The 15,331-nt window shown below is 37.5% G+C and overlaps 1 protein-coding gene across 1 annotated transcript in view; it reads right to left on the bottom strand.

Annotated features, from left to right (window-relative positions):
- LOC144599312 (spermatogenesis-associated protein 16-like) overlaps positions 1 to 15,331 on the bottom strand; it is a 52,964-nt gene that overhangs the window by 16,740 nt on the left and 20,893 nt on the right. The window contains exons 3-7 of the mRNA XM_078410102.1: positions 14,454 to 14,599; positions 12,563 to 12,652; positions 12,049 to 12,133; positions 8,775 to 8,922; positions 4,158 to 4,304 (exon numbers count right to left, since the gene is read on the bottom strand). Coding sequence (XP_078266228.1) covers positions 4,158 to 4,304; positions 8,775 to 8,922; positions 12,049 to 12,133; positions 12,563 to 12,652; positions 14,454 to 14,599 — 616 coding nt within the window. The remainder of the gene's footprint in view (positions 1 to 4,157; positions 4,305 to 8,774; positions 8,923 to 12,048; positions 12,134 to 12,562; positions 12,653 to 14,453; positions 14,600 to 15,331) is intronic.

Raw genomic sequence — 15,331 nt, 5'->3', positions numbered from 1 at the left:
AAGATATAATAATCACCTTGTATCACAATGGGACCCAGAAATTATCCAAATTGGTCATTTAAAAAAAATGGTATAATCAGATACCAGACAGCACAGATACGCACCTGAAGATACAATGGTTTTACAGGATGATCTGGGTTTAAAACCAAGCTCTGATGCTGTCTTTGTGAAGATTATATGCTCTCTTTATGACCATATTGGTTTTCCTGCGTGACCTGGTTTTCTCCTACATTCTAAATATTTGCTGGTTGTTAGTTAATCGGCTATCGTTAATTACTCTAAATATGGGTGGCTGGTGGGAAAATCAGGATGGACAGGATGTTTAGGAGCGAGAATAGGCTAATGGGAAATAAGTGGGGAAGTGGGATTGATCTGACAGCCGGCAAAGATTCAAATGGGCCAAATGACATAAGAAAATTAGAAAAATGCAAAGAAAACATATGTTGTGAATTGTAATTATTCAGACCACCAGTCTGTATAACAGGAAACAACTATTCTTCCAATCACTCATCAAAACACAATACCGGGTTCACCAAGTAACTTACCATAAGTAAAATCTGTAAGGTAATCAATTTAACTGAAGCATAAATTACTTAGTCAAGAATAAAATACTAGCACATTTCAATATGCTTCTAATTACTACTGAAACAATTCTGAAATTGACCTGTCCATGTTACTGTTACAATTTTCTCCAACCTTTTGCTATTGTAATAAATTGTATTTTAAACAATTAATTTGAGTAAAGGATTGAATGAGTTGTTTGCTTCCAGACTAGATTGCAGAGTGGAAGCTGAGAAATCAGTAATGCAGTGGAATGAACTCAGTGCAGAGGAGGAAGGTGATTTTCTTATCGGGAATTCGTGAGTCCTTATAGTGAAGAATTATGAAGTAAAAATTAGGTTAAGTATCTGGACAAAGGATGGTGAAGTAAAGCACAATTTATGAATGTAATAGTAACTGATGGTTCAATAGGGAGGAATAGTGGAACAGATTCAAATGTAGTTTTCAAAGAGGAGTTGATAAATGCCTGAAGGCAAAATAAAATACAGAAAATAGCACAGGAAAAATTGGTGTGGTATTAAATGGATTGTTGTGGGCAACTTATGTATCTTTGTGTTGTACTTTTCCACAATTTGTGGTAGGAAAATTGATCCTTTGGATCAAATATCTATTCATAGTCGAGACCAAATATTAAAATGTTTCATTACAGTGGGGAATATATCATAATAAATCCCATGACCAAATATCCATAAGTGTACTTTACAGTTTAGATCATTTGATTGTATCACAGAGTGGGAAAATTAGTTGATTTTTCCCACAACCTCCAATTCATCAGACAGTGGGACCAATTATAGATGCCTTAAATAAGATTCTTCTGCACCGTACAGACCTTTGGATCTACTCAAGGATCATGTTGACAGAGCATCAGATTTACCATGGTTCTTAATCAGCAATACAGTTAAATACAAATCTTTATTTTGGCAATGACCCGTGTACTCAGCAGCAGTTAACATGCATGGCTGTGATAGAATTAGCTCTAAACATTTTCATTCTCTCTTCATCATGGGTTTTTGCAAATGGACAAAATCAGATCCACAAGCCATTCATTTTAATAATTTGTAACCAGTTCCATGATTCAGTGGGAAATTATTCATGGACACTAACAGCAATATAACTGCCCAATTTCATTAAAGTTGAACCATAGTGTCAAAAGATGCATGATATTTTATACCCTCACATTGTTGATTATTGGATATATACTCTTTTTTTCTAACAAAAGGAAATGTAACCACCAGGCAATGCTTACACAGTGACAAGATGTGGTCTTTGTATGGTATCTTTAACGTCAAAAAATGTACCAACATGCCTCATAGCAGCGCATTCTGCTAAAAATAGAGACCCAGCCAAAGGGATGATGAAAGAAGTCTGAAATAGAACGGTTGATTTTGAATAAGATTTTGAATGGAGATAAATAAGAAGGCAGAGAGAGACAGAGAGAGAGGGGGGGGGGATTCTAGATTGTATAACCGATGTGGTTGAAAGCAAAACATCATTAATGATGGAATGAATAATGTTTAAATAGTGGTAACTGTGGTTCATCAGGTGCTGACAACATGGAGGAAAATGAAGATCAAGAAAGGTATTGGTGACACAGCAATACGAGTCATCAGCTTACGGATCGTACCGATGAGAAAACACAATGCCACTCTGCACTTTGTTCCATAAAAATATTTTGGAACAGAGTGTTCAAGTTGATGGGTAACATAATGAGTGGGGAAATGAGCCGTTCCAAGAATACTGAAAAATATGTGGAAACTCCAGGGGATAATAACTTTATTTTTGTACTTAATCAGTACATACTTTACTAGGATTCACTCGAGGGAGATGGCTCTCTTTGTAATCTGTTTGATCGTATATATTCCTCTCTCCCCAATGGCACCTTTTACGTTCATGACATACCACAGCACCAAAGTAAGGTGGAAATCTTTACCCATTTATTCTGTCTTCCAACTTTTTTTCTGTTTCAACATTTCCTCCTCAAGTTATCATGTCATTGTCTGGCAATAATCCGTAGACAATAGCTATTACATTATCTACGTCCATGTTCTGATTTTTTCTTTAGCCATTTTGAATTCAATCATCACGAGGTTCAAAACAAAAGTGAACTAAACTGCAGTGATTGAAAACATCTGCAAATAACTGTTTCCTCCTGACACAATATTAATTTTGAGTGAGTGTTTTGAGTGCTGTTTGAGTGCTGTTTATTCCCTTAATGCACATCCACAAGGTCCAATTTCTTCAAAGACCAGAACTGGTTATATTATAGAAGTCATGCCTGTGAGCTTCTTTATGGTCACAACTAATGGTGAATGTAATTCTACAGGTTTTGGAAGCTTATTGAATGCCATGGTCGATCACAGCCAAATGTGCAAACCCGGTTTTCAAATACAGTAGGGACAATTTACAATTTTACCGAAGCTAATTAACCTACAGATCTGCATATTTGGAGTGTGGGAGGAAACTGGAGCACTCGGGAGAAACCTACGCGATCACGGGGAGAATGTACAAATTCTGTACAGATAGCACCCTCAGCTACAATTGAACCCGGGTCTCTGGCGCTGTAAGGAAGCAACTCTACCACTGCACCACCACTGTTACAGTGTATGTTTCATGCTAAAAGTACAAATCCATGATATGCCAAAGAATAGGCACTATGCAAGAAGTTATATCCACAAAAGTGTGCAGGAATTATTTCTACATTCAACACTATCAGTTCAACCATAATAACTTTTCATTTTTCACCACATAGTATTGAAAACCGTTATTTTTTCTGCCCACTGGCGACTTTGTCATTCTCAGCGGGATTGGGCGAGAGTTTATTCTGAAATTGGTTTGATTCCTGATAATTAATATGGTTTCTGTGTCATGCCCGTCCCAAGTACTCTACAACCAATCCACTACCCCATTCTACCAGAAATTGTGGTTTGAATATGTTGTACATTGTTGTTAGAAGGATTGTCAGCAATTAACTGCTGTCATTGTATATAACTTTCCATAGTTCCAATTGAATGGCTATTGTTTCATTTCTGCAAGTAAATTCATCAGATTAATTCTGAACCCAAGCCCAGATAAGATGCACATTATTTTTACCGAGTAGGTTAGAAAAGAAAAGTGTAATAGCTGTTAATGAGTGATTTAGTATCAGTGATAAAAGACATTGAGTATTTGCAGGAGCTAAAAACTTGGAGTTTCCAAATACAGAAGGAATACAAAGTTTACTTTGGAAAATTTGATAAGATCGTTTTAAGACAACATTTTTTTAAATAAACCTTTTCACGGTGGTGGCTATAACTTAATTAAAAAAATAATTAAACAATGTTATCGTCCACCCCAATGAAATGTGTTATTATTCACACCTCTATATATTGTACTTTGGCTTTAATTTGAATATAATTAATATTAAGCCGGGAACTACTGTGATAGACCTTTGGTTAGGATTTCCCAGTCAATAGCCATAACTCCACGAAAGATGAATAAAAACACCCACTCTAACCATGTTTTTTTGATGCTTTAACCAATCACCAGTTTAAGTTGCAATGATCAGAAAAATCCTTGCTCAACATTTATGTAGTATTTATAAAGATAACTTCTTGTACCTGTGAATGTTGGTGACCTTCTATTTATGATCTTTTCCAAAAAGTTTCCATCCTCTGGATTCTTGAAACCAAGTAACAGCATATAGCGCTGCGTAAAGGCTTCAGACCAATCGACTGTCTGTGGCAGGATATGGTTTGTGCCAGGATCTGCAATATTATCATACATCTCAATATTGTATTACTCGGTGCAAGATATGTAAATTGTTCTTCACTGAAATTAATGATGCCCTGCATTTCTGAAGGGGGCAATAACTTGGGATAAATAATACCATTATCAGCAATCTAAACAATATTTTCAAAAGCAACTGTACCTGTTACAAACACATTATTTTCCTTTGTACTTTATGCTGTGGGACTATTTTAAATAACGTTTTTGGTAACAACCATAGTTCAAAAACCTTTCTACATGTTTGTCAGTTAACATGGATGTAACATATTATATTTTTGTACCATAATTATAAGATGCAATTCAATTGCACAATGTCTATCAAATATATTTATATTGCTTTTTAAAATAATATTGTGCAATCCAGATTTGAACCAGGACTACTTTTCAAGATATGAAAAGCAGTTTCCATCATTTATTCTTTTAATTTTTTTACCAGTATAGCTTGACCAAAACTGTGTCCCCTCTTTAAAATGAAAAATAGCTATTTGAATAGGCAGGTTCAGAACCTGGTTATTTCAAGTTGTTTGGCCTTTAACCCTTCCTACCATTAGATAGATAGGATGTATTTCTTTTAAAAAAAGCTCCCTATCAACATTGAATTGATAACTGCAGATGCTGGTTTAAATCGAAGGTAGACACAAAATGCTAGAGTAACTCAGCGGATCAGGCAGCATCTCGGGAGAGAAAGAATGGGTGACATTTCGGGTCGAGACCCGAAACGTCACCCATTCTTTCTCTCCCAAGATGCTGCCTGACCCGCTGAGTTACTCCAGCATTTTGTGTCTACCTTTGAGTTCTATATATGCTTATGGACTGCAAGAATTCTGGAACGCTTGGAAGCATTTGACATTCATAACGTTGAGTTAAATACTACATAATTTAGGTGTGTACTAGCAATTCTTTTCAATTCAGAGCTATTCATTATTCTCACGACCAGACATTCATTTTTAAAATTTTGATAAGTGACCTTTACAATCTATCAATAGGATTGCAACAATAAGAACTCAGTTACTTAATACAACCAACAAGGGCACTCTCTTAACCTTTCAGAAAATTGACATAAAGCATTCTTGTTAGAAAAGATAAATTCATAATTCATTTGATGTGAAATGTACAAATGAATAGATCATATCAACACAAGATAGAGTGGTAAAGAAGGCAGATGCGGCCCAAGCAAAATCCTATAAAGGTGCAACGTTACTTTCTGACTCATATATTCAGTATCCCGAACAATGGAGGCAAGCAATTTCTTAGGCTGCATTTGGAGTATCATGTGCAGAAGAGGTTTACCAGAATGATTTCTGATGGGAGGGTATTATCTATAAGGAGAGGTTAGACAAACCCAGATTGTTTACTCTGGAATGCCAGAGGCTGAGGGAAAACCATAGAAGTATATAAAATGAAGAGAGGCATTGATAGGGTGGACAATCAGAACTTTTTCTCACCAGGGATGAAATATCAAAGACTGGAGGCCATGGCTTTACGGTGAGAGGGCAGATTTTAAAGGAAACTAGACCAAGTGGACGCGTTGGGCCCAAACCTCCCCTGCATTGGTGCAGCACCCTCTCTTCCCCTCTCCCTCCCCCCCCCCACCTTCCCCTCCCCCCATCCCTTCCCCCTTCCTCCGAGATAGATTTAAACTTTAAAATGTGAATAACTTTTAAAATATAACACTGATTTCAATGAAACTTCTTTCATTAGCACCAAAGGGACGACGGTAAGGTGGGCCTAAAATTGTCGTGCCATCGTGTACCGTTTTGGCTGTAGTTCAGGAACAAACAAACAAACGAGAGTTTTAGTATATAGATGTGTGGGGCGAGTCTTAGTACACATAGAATGATGGGTGCCTGGAACCCGCTGCCAAGGGTGGTGGCAAAGGCAGATATGATGGTGGAATTTATGAGGCTTTTAGATATTCACATGGATATGCAGGGAATGGTGGGATATGGATCTTGTGCAGGCAGATACGATTAGTATATCAGACTGATAGCAGGCTGATGGATCTGTTCCTGTGCTTTACTATTCTATGTTCTATATCACAATTTTCTCTTTGGTATCTCTGTGTTATGAAAATATTATTTTGTAATTAAATGAAGATAATTTACAAATAATGCAGATGTGTCCAAGCTATGCACACTAATCTTGATAGTGAAGTATACCAACATATGAATTGGTGGCACAAGCAGGCCACTTAACCTCTCAAGCCAATGATTCATGACACACTGAGAGAAGAAAAAAAACGAATTCTCATCCTAAATGAACAATCTCTTATTTTTAAGCTGTCACCCAGTGTTCTAAATTCTTCCACAGGAGAAAACATACTTTCCACGTCCACCCTGTCAAGACTCTTCAATGTCTTGTATGTTTCTCACTTCTAAATTCCAGCCTGGTCTAATATTTCCTCATAATATTGTTCCAGGTATTAGAGAAGCTTTACCATACTGAACTGCTTCTAACACATCAACCTCATTCCTTAAATAAGGAGATTAATATTGTATGGAGTACTTGAGATGTAGTTCACCATTATCCCATGTTCCCTTTTAAATTTATTTTCCATGATGATAAATGCCAAATTTGTTAACTTTCCCGCTTACTGACTGTACCAGTGTACCAGCATTTTGCACATTATGTACTGGGGGCACTTAAGATCCCACTGTATCTCACAGCTCTGCACTGTTTAGATGTTTTCTTAGATGAAAGGTGACATATGTGCACGGCTTAGCCTGAAGTCTTATGGGGTTTTTTTCTATTGGACAGAAGGCAAATAAAATCCTGTATCTCTGCCAGTTCAAAGCACAAAATCACTGAATACACAAATTCTCCTTGGCACATTTCTTGGCAAATAATTTCCTTGAATTTTGCCGTTGTAATATTTCATAACAATGGTGGTCATGAGACTTTCCACTATCTGTTGTTTAATGAGAAACTTGCTACCAGTGTCTTGCAGGTCCTCCACAGGTTGTGTTAAATTGCACCCTTCTCCAATGGAATTAACATAAATCAGTTGAATGAACATCAACTTGAAATAACTGCAAACTAATGTATTTTTAGTAACTCAGAAAGTTTTAGGCTTAGTTGCCCAAGGTCTAAGTCCATTTACAGACTAGACCAGCATTTTTTGCACATTCTGTATTTCCCTTCAATATATTTTCAGGTCAGGAAATGTATACTTGCATTCGGTCTCCCAAGGCCTGCTGGATCTCTCAGTTGCTTCCCATTTAACTCCCCTTCCCACTCTCATACCGATCTTTCTGTCCTGGGTCTCTTCCATTGCCAAAGAGTAAGGCGGATCTCAAACTGGAGGGGCAGCACCTCGTTCTGCTTGGGTAGCTTACAATCCAATGAAATTAACATTGAATTCTCCAATTTTAGGTAACTAACCAACAAACCTTCCCCTCCCCCCTTTTACCCCCCTTTCTCTCCCGTCTCCCATCTGGATGAACATCTATTTCTCCCACAATCATGAACCCCTCCTTTCTTAGTGCGAGACTTTCAGGACTAACTAACAGCATTATATTTAGTTTAATTTAGAGATACAGCGCGGAAACAGGCCCTTCGGCCCACCAAGTCTGCGCCGACCAGTGATTCCTGCACATTAACATTATCCTACACACACTAGGGCCAATTTACAATTATACCAAGCCAATTAAGGAACCAAGCTTAAGGATAGCGGAGTGAGGGGGTATGGGGAGAAGGCAGGAACGGGGTACTGATTGAGAGTGATCAGCCATGATCGCATTGAATGGCGGTGCTGGCTCGAAGGGCTGAATGGCCTACTCCTGCACCTATTGTCTATTGTCTATTGTCTATTAACCTACAAACCTATACAAGTTACCACACTAAAATAAATATCGTTCATCAAATATGTAACCATATCATGTGGAAAAAAGCCCTCCGGCCCACCGAGTCCGTGCAGACCAGCAATCACCCCATACACTAACACTATCCTACACACTGGGGACAATTTACAATTTTATCAAAGCCTATTAACCTTCAAAGCTATATGTCTTTGGAGTGTGGGAAGACACCGGAACATCCAGAGAAAACCCGCGCACTCACAGAGAGAACGTACAAACTCCGTACAGACAGCACCCATAGTCAGGATCGAACCCGGGTCTCTGACTCTATAAGGCAGAAACTCTATCGCCATGCCACTATGTTTAGCACATTACAATTTTGTACAATATTCTTTATTTGTCCAATCCCATTTTATGACGATGATATGAATGGGAAATATCACCAAATGTTTATAAATAAATGCAAGAGATAGAAATATGTCAGAGGTTGGCACGACACAGATGACCTTTGATCATCTTCTTGTTATACACAGCGCCTTCATACAAGTAACTGATATAATATCTTCTCACTTTGCAAAACATAGGTCAAATTTCTACAACATGTCATTTAAAGGCCATAGAATTATACATTAAGCAGTATCATATCATTACCTGCATAAAGGTAGTTGGCATAAGAAGGATGTTTATTCCTGAAAACTTCTTTTATTTTTTCAATTTGTGCTGTAGTTGGATTCACTGCAAATGGTGTGTACATAACTGAAAATGTTTCAGCTTGTGTGATACCCTCTTCCAACATGGCCTAGTTTCATAAAGAAGTATGAACATGTAAAACTCTAAAAGAAAATTCATCATGCACATCAACAACTTGCATCTGTACAATATCTTAGCAACACTATCACCACCATGAGACATTGCCCAGTGGACAATATGCCTTTTTGTGTTTGGAGACAGAAACCTATCATCTGCAGTTTACATTAGTTAAACAATAGCATTTCCTCACTGCAAATCAGCTGCAAGATGAAAAATTAAGTAGACATTGGGATGTCAATGTTATGCATATAACCTCGTCCAGATTGATTTTATTGCCCTAACATTAATTTATACTTTTATACTAGAAGGTTACTATCAAAAATCACACCATTTCAATATTATGCACTTTAATGCAAGGTGCTGTGAGGTCATGGTACTTGATAACCTGCAGCTTGGATTTCACATGAAGAAACTTGCTTACAGGTATGGATTGCACCATAAAATCTCATACAGGGATGCCCAGGAACACAGGGATCTCTATTCCCAATGGTCAACATGGCAAATAGAGGCAACTACAATCTCTGCAGCTAACAGCTATTGGAAATCAGCCAGGTAAAAAATTACCACAGGCACAAAATTACCACCAAATTACCAAAATTACTTTTTCTGGGCGAAAGTCACTGATGATCTTTTAAATTTTCAACACTATGTTATTTATGGTTCACCCAATTGGGGCAAATGCAACACCTGAATTCCAATTTCTAGCCATATGACATTTAAAATGTCTCTGACGCACACCATCACATCTGCGGCCTATATTTATTTTTACAGTAATTCTCCTTATCTATAAAGTATATTGTGATACTTTCTTCGTTACAGACATTGTATAAATGTATTGAGACAGACTTTTGATTTAATTTCTATAATAGACATGCACTGTCATTAAGGTGCAAGCTCTTAATCCTGACCTGTCTAATTGACTCCTTCTGCAATGTCCAAATCATCAACATGTCTCATATTTATCCCCTTCTGCCCCAAGTGAAAATATCAGACTTTCTAACAACACTGAAATGTTTTTTTTCCTTTATTTATTAGTTCATTGCGTTAAAATTGGTAAGAATAAAAGTTATAAGAATTTAACGTGAACAAAGTCCCGTAAAATATTGTTCACAAAACTTTTTTTGCTTTTGGAAAGATTCTCTATTTCTTTATGCCTAAATATCATAATCATACTTTATTAGCCGTATGTTTGCAACATACGAGGAATTTGATTTGCCATATAGTCATACCAATAAAAAGCAACAAGACACACAAAATACATTTTAACATAAACATCTACCACAGTGACTCCCCCACATTCCTCACGGTGATGGAAAGCGAAAAAAAAGTAGATTCTTTCCTTTCTTTGTTCTCCCGCGGTCGGGAGCCTCGAGCCTTCCGTTGACGGAACGATCTTGACTCCCGTAGCCAGCGATTGGGGCCCTCCGCATCGGGGTAGTCAAGCTCCCCCACCGGGGGGGATCTCAGCTCCACGCGCCGGGCGATCGGACCCCAGGTCGGGGCTGGTCAAACCTCTTGCGACTTTGGAACTTCCTGACATCAGTCTCTACCCGAGACTGCGAGCTCCTCGATGGTGAAGTCCGCAGGCCACGGTTGGAGAGTCGATCCTAGGCAAGGGTTCGCAGGCTCCAATGATAAGTCCATGGCCCCGCGATGGGGCTCAAAGTCAGTCTCGAGCAGGGCCTCCTGCTCCATGTTAGGCCGCAGGGCTAACGGAGATACGATCCGGAAAACAATCGCATCTCCGGCAAGGTAAGAGAATGAAAAAAGTTTCCTGACGACCCCCTCCCCCACCCCTCACATAAAACAAACCAGAGAACATTACACATACTTTTTAAAACACACTAAAATAACAAAAAAGACAATAGACAGACAGACCATTGCCATCGCTGACGGCGCCACCCAGTGGTATATTACACAAAATGAAAATTATATTCAGACCACTTTTGTTCTGAAGGAATGGAGTTAAAAAAGTTACAACTGCCCATTTGCTGAAGTGCTGCTTCTTTGGTAGCTTTTATTTCATTGTAGATGAAAAGCTTTTTCAGTGATAATCCATTTCTTGCTCAATTCTCAATCTAAACTCCAATGCCTTGGAGACAGTCTAAACAACTTAGTCCTAACATAAATATAATCAGTTCCAATAAAAATCCAATAATGAAACCATGCTTTTGTTTTATGTCATAACGAGATATGATCATGTTCTTAGCATATGGATCTGGACATTCTTCTGTCCAAAGCGTAACTGATCAATAGCCTGCTGTTTCCTATTTCCTGCTTGTACAAGTCAAAGATTTGGAAAGTGCTGTCTCAGGATTTTTAATGAGTTGCTGCAGTGCATCCTGCATATGGTACAAACTGCTACTAGTGTGTGTGTATGATGGTGGGTGAGTGGTTGTGGATGGGGTGCCATCAAATGGGCTGCGGCTGCAGAGTATTTCATCACATTCCTAACTTGAGCCTCATAGATGGTTTACAGGCTTTGGGGATTTGGGAGACGAGTTAGTCGACATGGAATTCCTAGCCTCTGACCTGCTCTTGTAGCCACATTGTGGATATGGTTACTCCAGTTCAGTTTATGATACCAAGAAACAATCCTGGAACTTGTGTAATACAAGGAAAATGCGCTTTTACCCTATATTATGTGGACATCTATGCATAGTCAAGGCAAATGAGGCATTTTCTTTAGCATAAGATTGGGCACAGTTTATTATTATATCTATACATTCAGTCTTTGAATTTATCCACATCTTTCTATCCTCTACACTTTGAGCAACACACTGCTTTGCCCTCTCAATCACTTCTTTGCTCTTTAGATTGTTAATTTTCAAGTAGACGGTTCTGTACCTTTGTCTGCTTCACTTCCTGCCAAATGCTTTGTTCAAGCCCAGTCAGTTTCATTTCCTTCCAAACCCACCAATTTATTATAAAAGATATATTTTGAAGTGATGGTGCAATATCTTATTCTTCGAATATTAAAGGGATGTTTTAGGGAGCTTACAAAAATTGCAAATGTATGAGGTAACATTTTTGACATTGTGTCCGAGTTCTGCAACATCAAGCCTGTATTCCAACAATGATTTGGGCCATTCCTCTTTCACTTACTTCTCCTCACCTGCCAATATAGCTTGACATGTTTGCTGATGTTCTGTTCCTTTGCTCCATGCAGCCAATAAATGTAATCAGCAATCATAGCACTTCTAATGGCCAAACAGAATACATAAAATATCATACATTGTACTCAAACCTGGAATACATAGCAGCCACTTGATGCCCCCCCCCCCCCCCCCCCGCCCGAGTAGAATCACAAACACTATGCAAATTTAGAATGCAGATGTGGATTAAAATTGATTGGATGTAACATGTAATTAAGACGCCTTCATTAATAGAAATGTGCCCTTAAATTCCTTGTTGACATCATATCAATTCTTAAAATGTTAAACATGTACACACCTCAAATGCAAGCCAGCTGAAAATATAAATAGCATTAAAAGAATTCAATACTAAATGCAACAGTGACAAATTAACCTTGTTAATGTTATTTCTAACCAGCAGTGAAACAAAAGGCTTATAATAAATTCCACTTTCAAGAACCCACCATTATTTTATATTTCCTTAATCTCATTTACCTTGCAGCTTCAGTATATCGCTCCAAACAACGGAAGACTGTGGCTTGACGAAGATGATTTCGAAAGTTAATTGGATTCAGTAAAATGCTCCTTAGAAATGCCAGAGAATTGTAAATTAGTTTGACCAATAAACTATTTGTGAATTTTAGGAAGTTAATTAATTTTACAGAAAAAGTAAAGTGAGTTTGAATATGATTACTTTCCCCAAGAAAATTAAGCTTAAAATTAGAACAATTCCAGTCTGTCTGGTCAGAGATGATCAGCATAATGCTACTAAAAGATATCTTTCTGGATATCTTTTATTTGTTCAAATTAGATTTAGTCTACTCTAGTTGCTGCTTACAACCACAATCTAATTACGGGGAAAATTCAAAGAAACTTCAAATGGTACAGCTTCATAACAATGGAGTGCTAATTTACATATAACATACCATTATTGCTGAAATTTGGCAGATATGTAGTTTTAGCCACTCTAAAATGGGAACGAATTCTTTAAACTGCTTGTGAGAGCTCATTCCAACATTGGCAGGCAATTCCTTTCTCACAGGGACGAATTATGAAGTACTTAATACTTCATATTAAGTATGATATGATATGATATGATATGATATGATATGATATGATATGATATGATATGATATGTCATATCATATGATATATATATATATATCATGATATATGAAGATATATATATGAAGATATATATATGATATATATTCCTGAACAGAAAACACAGCAGGAATATTCCTCTTTTAAACTAAATTTGGTTAATACAAGGAAATTTGTTCAAATCAGTTCTCATTCAATTAATCAGGAAAAACCATGTCCACTATTATGGTAAAAGCAGGTAGTGCAGGAAATACTTAGCAGGTTAAGTAGCATCTGTGAAGGCTGAAAGATTTTACATTACAGGTTGATCATTCAACAGTTTTATAACCATAGGATCAGATGAAAAGTAACCGGCCTGAAATGCATCTGTCAGGTTTCTCTCCCAGCAATCTGATGGAGGAGTCCAACTGGTTGAATATTACTAATTTTTTTCAAATTTTTACCATGAGTTTTTTCATTAATTATCACTATTAATTACTTGAAGAGAAAGAGGCTGCATTTTCCATACAGTATTGAACGAAAAAGATGGAGCATATAAATGAAACATTAGACAAGGGGAATCAAAAGCTCAATTAAATCCTGTTCTACCATCAAATGAAGCATCCTTTTCACTGAGAAAAATCCTCATTGAACAATTGCAATCAGGATTCAAACTCGCCATGGATTAAACAAATTCAAATGCTTTATTTAAAAAGCTATAGAAGCATTTCTCAACTGATTCAAAAATTAATGAACAGAAAACTCAACACTCCACTTCTTAGTTATAGTCAATCATTTTGATAATATTTGAAATAATCTGCAAAATGTTATTAAAAAAACAAATTTTATCAGATATAATAAAATACAAACAAAAAATGATTTAAAATCTTTTCTCCAGCTATCAAATCAGATATTTGATAATACCTACCCAGGGTGTCCAACCATTCAGTTTTTATGATCAAGGTTTATGAGCGTTGTACTCCAAACACTGAATTGCACTTCAAATGAGCAACGCTTTCTGCCAACAGCAGCAGTTGCAACTTGACATTTGAAATATAAAATCCTGTTGTGCATTTCTGGTCTGTTCTATCGTTACATCCAATTTTGCTCCACTTTGTGCGATTGCTAAATTGACTCATTTAGGGTTTATTTAGGGTATTACATCATAGGTTTGCTATAACACCACTTAATATTAAAATCAATTAGATAATGCTCGAGTTACTAACAAATTTATTAGTCAATACCACTGAGCTCTTTGACTTTAGGCAAGATGGCAATAATTATATCAATCAATAACAATTACCTGTGAGCATGATTAAGAGCTAGGTCTGGTCTCCTCATACGCAGATAACAAGTTACAAGCTTAGTTTCGATAAAACTAGCAATGCTCGAAATCTTTTCATAAGATGCATAAAACGGGTTTCCTAGAACGGCTCCTTTGCTACACAGCTACACAAAACAAACAATGGACATCATAAAAAGGGCATCAGTTATAGAAACATAGAAAATAAATGCAGGAGTAGGCCATTCGGCCCTTTGAGCCAGCACCACCATTCGATATGATCATGGCTCATCATCCAAAATCAGTACCCTGTTCCTGCTTTCTCCCCATATCCTTTGATTCCATTAGCCCCAAGAGCTATCTTTCCCTTAAAAACATCCAGTGAATTGACCTCCACTGCCTTCTATGGCAGAGAATTCCAGATTCACAACTCTCTGGGTAAAAACGTTTTTTCTCATCTTAGTCCTAAATGGCCTAAATTATGCCGGTTAAACTAGCATGAATTTCTACAGGTGAACGGTAGAGAGCATATTGACTGGGGTGTGTCATGGCCTGGTTCGGCAACTCAAACACCCAGGAACAAAAGAGATTACAAAAAGTGGTGGATCCCGCCCGGCCCATGTCGTGTAATAACTTCCCCACCATCAAATGGATCTATAGGAGGCGCTGCCTCAAAAAGGCAGCCAGCTTCAAAGACCCTCATCAACCTGGCCATACTCTCATTGCACTCCAACCATTGGTAAGAAAGTATAAAAATCCGAAAACCATGACCTCCAGGTTCAAGAACAGGTTCTTCCCAACAACCAGTCTCTTGAACCGTACAAAATATTAAACTATGAACTATCTTGGCTGCACTAAGGACTTTGGGTTCTTTGTACTAATATTGTGGGTTTTCAGTT

This window comes from Rhinoraja longicauda, chromosome 13, assembly GCF_053455715.1.
Source record: "Rhinoraja longicauda isolate Sanriku21f chromosome 13, sRhiLon1.1, whole genome shotgun sequence".
Lineage (NCBI taxonomy): Eukaryota > Metazoa > Chordata > Chondrichthyes > Rajiformes > Arhynchobatidae > Rhinoraja > Rhinoraja longicauda.
The sequence above is the reverse complement of the archived record's forward strand: the minus strand, read 5'-3'. Positions and strand labels throughout refer to the sequence as shown.